The sequence below is a fragment of the Equus asinus genome, chromosome 11 (assembly GCF_041296235.1).
Source record: "Equus asinus isolate D_3611 breed Donkey chromosome 11, EquAss-T2T_v2, whole genome shotgun sequence".
Lineage (NCBI taxonomy): Eukaryota > Metazoa > Chordata > Mammalia > Perissodactyla > Equidae > Equus > Equus asinus.
In genome coordinates this window covers 12,159,373-12,166,817 of record NC_091800.1, presented here as the reverse complement: position 1 = coordinate 12,166,817, position 7,445 = coordinate 12,159,373, and the positions used below count along the sequence as shown (strand labels likewise).

The window sequence follows — 7,445 nt, the reverse complement described above, 5'->3', positions numbered from 1 at the left end:
AGTAATCCACACCAAGTCAAATAAAATAGCCAAACAATTAAAAATGTGGTCTCTAATGAATTTGCTAATTCTAGCGGGCCCTCACAAACATTTCCTGTTAGAGTACCCCATATCAAAACGAAGTCGCTGTGCTTTAATTACATGGAATAATTATTTGATTTCCAGGAAGTTAAGACAGTGCTTTGTATTTAAATTAAAAGTTCTAGACATGCTGTGAAACTCGATCAAACCAAGAAAAAGAGTGAAACTGAATGCCTGTTCAGTGAGTCAAGATTTCAGCTGCTCAGCGAGCCTGACGTTCCGGCTCCTGAGCCCAGAAAAGGGGTATTTTAAAACCAGCTGACTGGATCGTGTCCCTTTCTTATGGAAAAAGCCCTGCCTTTCCAGAGGTCTAAAATGCACTGCAACCATATGCTGCTGAGGGGCTCGAATCTTGGCTGTCTTCGCTCCCCTGCACTAGCAGAGTCCCCAGTTTTCGGGGGGACGAGATCTCATACTGTCGCTCTCACTTTTGAAGGTCTGTTAAAAGTCTGGGGCCTCTTATCTCAACGGCTTTGGAAGTGAGTTTGGGGTAAGAAGGGGGGGGAGGCCTGTGGGTGTCTCTTTTGCCTGAGGAGTTGGAGACACTTGTGGAAAAGTCAGGCCCTTTTCGCCCCGGCGGCCGCTCCGGTGTGGGGCTGGCTTGGGTTAGACACATGCACACATACACCATAGAGCTCTGCTTTCCCGTAGCAGCTGCTGCCTCTGCCTCTGCCTCTCCCGCCTCAGCCTCTTTGCCCGGCATACACACACATTCAGATTTGCGCGCTGTTTCAATCCTTGATGACGTGTCCCCGGAGACAGCCAATAGCAAACGGGCTCTGGTCAGGACAATGGGAGGTATCGGGCCAATGAGCGAGCCCCGTGAGTTGGCGGTAGCCAATAGGAGCCGCGCTGGCTGGAGAGTAATGTTACAGAGCGGAGAGAGTGAGGAGGCTGCGTCTGGCTCCCGCTCTCACAGCCATTGCAGTACATTGAGCTCCATAGAGACAGCGCCGGGGCAAGTGAGAGCCGGACGGGCACTGGGCGACTCTGTGCCTCGCTGAGGGTGAGTGTGGAGCAGCGCCGCGGCGGGGAGAGCGCCTCCGGCAGCTCCCCACCCCGCGCGGGAGCCGGATCCCCGCGGCCGGGAGCCGGCGGGGCAGGATCCACACAAAGGCAAATGAGGGGGGACCGTGGGGGGAACTGCGCACGGAGCGAGCCTCTTCTCGGGCGCCGGGAGCCCTGCCCCGCGCCCGAACCCCGGCCCCCGGGCTGCCTGAGGCGCCGCGAACCCCCAGCCCCGCGAGTTTCCACTCCCTGCGGCGTCCGCGCTGACGGGCGCAAAAAAAATTTTTTTTAATTAAAAAAAATTTTTAACGTGTTTTCGGCCCCCGGGCCGAGCGTTGGGCGGCCGGCGTGCGCGGGGGGCGGCGGGGCCGGCGGCGGCGGCGGGCGGGCGGCGGCGGCGGCGGCGCTTCCACGGGCTGCATTGGCCGCCGCAGAGCCCGGGCGCCGGCGGCGGGCGTGCGCGGGCGGGCGGGCGGCGGGCGGCGGGCGCTGCGGGCGGCGGCGCGGGCCCGGGGGCGGCGGCGCGGGGCCGGGCCCGCCGGCCTGAGCCCGGGCGCGGCGGCGGCGGCGGCCCGGCGGCGGGGGGAGCGGCGCCGCTGCGCTCGCTGGAACATGGCTGACTCGGCCGGCGCTGCTGGCTGGAGAGAAAACAAGGCGGGCGGGCGGGCGCGGGCGGGGGAGCTGGGCACAGCAGTTCCGAGGCAACTTTTTTTTTTCCTCTTTCCCGGCCCCGCGTCCCCCGTGCGGGGGCGGCCGGCGCGCGGGCCGCGGAGGGAGACGGGGCCGGCGGCCGCGGCCTCCCGGGGCGCCCCCTCCCCGGCCGGGGGAGGCAGGGCCGGCCCGCGCCCCCCGCCCCTCCCCCGGCCGTCATGGCCGAGTGTGTGCGCCAGAGCGCGGCGCGCACCCGCCCGCGGCGCTGCCACCCTCGCCCGCACCGTCGCACTCGCACACTCACTCACACACACACACACACACACACACACACAAAGGGAAGGAGCCATGTTCGCGCTCGCGCTCGCCCTCGCGGCGGCGGCGCAGGCGGGGAAGACGCGCAGCGGCCATTCCGTGCGCCGGCCCGGCGGCCGCGGGCGGAGCCAGCCCCCATTTCGAGCGGGCCGCTGCTCGCCGAGCCTGACAAAATGGGGGCGGCCCGCGGGCCTGCGCGGCGGCGGCGGGCGCACGTGGCGGCCCCGGAGGCCGCGGCCCAGCCCGCCGCCTCGGCCCCGCCGCCGAAGTTCGGGGTGGGGGGTGCGGGCCCGCCCCGCGCGGCGCCCCAACTTTCGCGGGTTGAAAAAAAACCCTCCCCGGCGGGGGGGGCCGGGCCGCGAGCAGGAGTGGCTTTTGTCCCTCATCCTTGTTTACTCGGAGAAACTTCAGACCGGACGTGTTTAGTCAGAACCGAAAGACGTCTCGGGGCCAAAGCGATAGGAAACGGAGCGGCCTGGCGTGGCGGCCGCGCGCACACCGCCCCCCGCCCCGGCCCCGGCCCCGCCCGGCCGCCGCGCCGCGCCGCGCCGCTTTGTAAAGTAATCGCTGGGAAAACTTTGCAGGAGCGGCGGTGTAGGCCCGGGCCGCGGGGGGGGTGGGGGCCGCTCGCGCCTCTTACCTGTCTGTCCATTCCTTACGTAGTGCAGAACCGCGAACCGGCAGCAGTAGTTTTCTGACCTCTGGTTTTGTTGGTTAAAAATGGTTTTGCACATTAAAAAAATTTTTAAACGACCAGTTGGGTGTTCATTCGGAAAAGACAGAGGCAGGCCGATAACGACCGCCGTAGGAGTGCACCATTGTGTCTGCACGGTGCCCAGGTCGCACTGGGGGACCGCTTTTTGCTTGGCATAGCCTCTCCTGGGAATTGGCCATCACTGCCATTTTCTGGTTTGGTGTTAGGGAAGGTTAATGTCACCGCAGTGTTAAATCGCCAGTCCCTCGGTTTTCATTCGCTCCCCAGGAAGTTAAAGTGCTCTTAAACGCCACGATTTCACTGCTAACGGTAAACACTTTTATTTGTCTTTTTAGAAAAATAATTAAACATGGGCAAAGGAGATCCTAAGAAGCCGAGAGGCAAAATGTCATCATATGCATTCTTTGTGCAAACTTGCCGGGAGGAGCACAAGAAGAAGCACCCAGATGCTTCAGTCAACTTCTCAGAGTTTTCTAAGAAGTGCTCAGAGAGGTGGAAGGTAAGAGGGCTCACAGCAGACTAAAGAGGTAATAAAAGAGTTAAGTCCAAATTAGGATTTTTTAAAGGCCTAGAGGCCATTTGCATAATGTGAGTGATGATGGAACAGGCTACTAAATAGCAAAGGACGCTGGTTTTATTCATTTTAATACTTTTGAGGACAGTTTATTAAAATTTTATTTTGTTATCAACTTGAGCTTACAAATAATTCTTTTGTAGACCATGTCTGCTAAAGAGAAGGGAAAATTTGAAGACATGGCAAAGGCGGACAAGGCCCGTTATGAAAGAGAAATGAAAACTTATATCCCTCCTAAAGGGGAAACAAAAAAGAAGTTCAAGGATCCCAATGCACCTAAGAGGCCTCCGTAAGTACCTTGTCTATTTTTATTTTTAAGAAGTGTTTTGCAGTAGAATCAGAAATTCAGCAAGCCACCTTGTGGGTTTGGAGTGTATAATCAGAGTTCCTTAGCTAATAGTGGCTCACATTGGTATATTTAAGTATTGTAAGGAAAATTCCTGTTGGATGGGCGTTTTAGCTTAGAGTTTTTGAGTTAGGTCATCTCCTTCACCCAGTATATCTCCAAAATGTAATTTTGATTTATTTCTTGAGAAATATCATCTATGTAAAATATTTAGAGTAATTTGCAGAATATTTTTTTGGAGTTCTAACATTAGTAGTATATATTCAACTTGTAATAAAAGTTAAATTAAGTTTTGGTTATGAAGGCTATTTAGCATATTATAATATTTGCACCCTGTCCAGCGCATGGTAGAAAATAAAGGTAGCTCTTATATAGTAATACAGCTCACATTTGATAGTTAACTTAAAATTCTAAAATGAAATTTCTATTTTTAGTTCGGCCTTTTTCTTGTTTTGTTCTGAGTATCGCCCCAAAATCAAAGGAGAGCATCCTGGCCTATCCATTGGTGATGTTGCAAAGAAACTGGGAGAGATGTGGAATAACACTGCTGCAGATGACAAGCAGCCTTATGAAAAGAAGGCTGCTAAGCTGAAGGAGAAATACGAAAAGGTAAGAAGTATGGGTTTGCTTGGTGTAATGATAGGATATGCCAGATGTTAGATGGTTATGCTTGGTACCTCATCTTAATTTCCTATTTTCTCACTGAATCTCTTTAAGAGGTCGGGGTGTAATGCAGTTTGTAGTGTATAACAGCTGCATTCAGTATGCCACTGGCTGTAGCCTTAAGTCCTTCATCTTTCCAAGAATATAGAAGATCAAATAAATTGTCAACATTTGACTCAGGCAAAGGCTGTACATTTAAGCTGGTGTTGTTATCCCTCAATATCTCCAAATTTATGAAAATTTTGTTACTTTGAGTCAAATGATTAGTTATTTTAAATGGTCAGGCACACAATAGAAAAATAGGCTGGACAAAGTAATATAGACTATATCCTTCATAAATAAACCCTGAAACATTTCTGTTCCCTCGCTCTGATAACCAAAAATACCCAGCTTTACTAAGTTAGAAAGTTAGAAATCTGTTGATCTGCACAATAAGTTGATGTGATAAAGAAAAAGCTACAACCCCTATACTTTGAATTGAAATAGTAAATAAGGTTAAATTTTAGTTTATTTAGTCATTCTGGAGAAATGTATCCATTTCTAGATATTTCTTAACCTAATTGCATGCTTACTGGCAAATTACCTTTGTTTCCCTTAAGACAGAATTTCCTACTATGGATTAGGGTCTGACAATATAAACCTGTAGAATGCTTTTTTGCATTCAGAAGGTGGCAGTGTCTACCCTTTAATCAAAGTCTCTACATTCTCATTTTAAAGTAAAGTTAGGATGTGGTACATAATTGCACTTCAGTGAGGCATAACATTGCAAATATTAGACCATGTCACTCCTTGGGTTATGGATTATTAATTGCAGTTAGCTCATAGTGTTTTTATATATGTTTCTCAAAGTCCGGGTTATTTTGGAGTTGGAGTGAGTCTGCAGATACGTGATATTTTAGCGCAACTGGGATCTTAGATTTTTCATAAAGTTTTGCCATGTTACTTTTATTTCTCACCTTACTTAACTGTTTTGTCTTTCCTACCACTCTTTCCTGCCCTTATTTTGGAAGGATATTGCTGCATACCGAGCTAAAGGAAAACCTGATGCAGCGAAAAAGGGAGTCGTCAAGGCTGAAAAAAGCAAGAAAAAGAAGGAAGAGGAGGAAGACGAGGAAGATGAAGAGGATGAGGAGGAGGAGGAAGATGAAGAAGATGAAGATGAAGAAGAAGATGATGATGATGAATAAGTTGGTTCTAGCGCAGTTTTTTTTTCTTGTCTATAAAGCATTTAACCCCCCTGTACACAACTCACTCCTTTTAAAGAAAAAAATTGAAATGTAAGGCTGTGTAAGATTTGTTTTTAAACTGTACAGTGTCTTTTTTTGTATAGTTAACACACTACCGAATGTGTCTTTAGATAGCCCTGTCCTGGTGGTATTTTCAATAGCCACTAACCTTGCCTGGTACAGTATGGGGGTTGTAAATTGGCATGGAAATTTAAAGCAGGTTCTTGTCGGTGCACAGCACAAATTAGTTATATATGGGGATGGTAGTTTTTTCATCTTCAGTTGTCTCTGATGCAGCTTATACGAAATAATTGTTGTTCTGTTAACTGAATACCACTCTGTAATTGCAAAAAAAAAAAAAAGTCGCAGCTGTTTTTGTTGACATTCTGAATGCTTCTAAGTAAATACAATTTTTTTTATTAGTATTGTTGTCCTTTTCGTAGGTCTGAAATTTTTCTTCTTGAGGGGAAGCTAGTCTTTTGCTTTTGCCCATTTTGGATCACATGAATTATTACAGTGTTTATCTTTTCATATAGTTAGCTGATAAAAAGCTTTTGTCTACACACCCTGCGTACTCATGATGAGGGTAATAAAAGTTGAATTGAGACTGTTTTCATCCATAACTGAAACTCCAAAACCTTGATCTGTTGATAGCAAATTTCACATAGCCCGGTTACATTTACAAAGTGAAGAAGAACCAGTCTACTCACAGCATGGCATTATTAGAATCAAACATTTTGAAAGTCTGTCCTTGAAGGACTAATAGAAAAGTGTGTTCTAATCTTTACATGAGGACTCCACATTCTGTAACTCCCATTACCATGTAATGGCCGTTATATTTGCAGTTCCCACGTTAAAGAAGACCTGAGAATGTATCCCCAAAAGCGTGAGCTTAAAATACAAGGCTGCCATATTTTTTTCGTTGACGTTTGTCCCAGTGAAGGCTCTGGGAAAAAAAAGTGCTGGCTGTAAATGTCTTCTATGTATCTAAATATGGATTGCTTAGAAAACTAGAATCTCCATTAAAGGTATTTTTACTAATTGGGCCAACTTGTAAAATTATATGCCACATTTAAAATCAGGTATATTTTCCTATATTATGGTTTGTCCCCTTATAAATCAAATAGACGTGAGGGAAGAAGACACTATCAGTATGAATTACCCAGTTTACTTGAATTTGATTTTTCTTTACAAAACACAAGCTCATTCATTAGGATCATATGTTTATCTGCTTAGCAGTTTAGGGAACAATTTGGCAATTTTTGTGGTTTTTGAGATTATCGTTCTCTTAAAGTGCCAGTGTTTTAAAATAGCGTTCTTGTAATTTTACACGCTTTTGTGATGGAGTGTTGTTTTGTTATATAATTTTGACTTGGATTCTTTCCATTTGCATTTGTTGATGTAATTTCAGGAGGAATACTGAACATCTGAGTCCTGGATGATACTAATAAACTAATAATTGCAGAGGTTTTAAAAATTAGTTAAATGGCTTTCACTTAAGATTTTAAGATTCTGTTATATACGTATTTTAATCTTGTTTCCAGTAGTACCTCTTAGCAATACCATTTAAATAAATATAAGGGCTGGCGAGGTTTTCCCCCTTAAAAATACTTGATGCTTGAGGTTAATGAGCTGACAACAGGTTTTTTCAAATATTTCAAGTGTTCTCAGAGGATGCTATGTATATAAAAATGAGGAAAACTAATTTTACTTTCAGACTATTAGGTTAAACAAGAAAGTTTTTTAAAGCAAGGTACATGTAAGTAAAAAGTACGGACAGTGACTATCAATCTAAAAGAATTCAGTTTTTTGAGCCAAATGAGAGGACCTCAATAGAAAGGCTGAAATTATGTCAAAACTTAGCAA

At 47.2% G+C, this 7,445-nt stretch overlaps 1 protein-coding gene across 2 annotated transcripts; it reads left to right on the top strand.

Annotated features, from left to right (window-relative positions):
- The first annotated feature begins 900 nt into the window (after positions 1 to 900).
- On the top strand, positions 901 to 6,001 carry HMGB1 (high mobility group box 1). Of its 2 annotated transcripts, none has more exons than XM_014831940.3 (5): positions 901 to 1,087; positions 3,106 to 3,269; positions 3,488 to 3,633; positions 4,125 to 4,299; positions 5,364 to 6,001. In XM_014831940.3, exons 2-5 carry the CDS (start codon positions 3,120 to 3,122, stop codon positions 5,538 to 5,540), a joined length of 648 nt encoding a protein of 215 aa, XP_014687426.1. In that variant the 5' UTR covers positions 901 to 1,087; positions 3,106 to 3,119; the 3' UTR covers positions 5,541 to 6,001. The 2 variants fall into 2 exon arrangements, with proteins under 2 accessions (XP_014687426.1, XP_070376567.1); XM_070520466.1 differs by lacking the exon at positions 901 to 1,087 and adding an exon at positions 2,318 to 2,615.
- Positions 6,002 to 7,445: the final 1,444 nt, after the last annotated feature.

Coding starts and splice junctions, on each gene's coding strand:
- HMGB1 (XM_014831940.3), top strand. CDS start 3,120: ATGGGCAAAGGAGATCCTAAGAAGCCGAGAGGCAAAATGTCATCATAT. Junction 3,270..3,487: donor AGTGCTCAGAGAGGTGGAAG/GTAAGAGGGCTC, acceptor ATTCTTTTGTAG/ACCATGTCTGCTAAAGAGAA. Junction 3,634..4,124: donor AATGCACCTAAGAGGCCTCC/GTAAGTACCTTG, acceptor TTCTATTTTTAG/TTCGGCCTTTTTCTTGTTTT.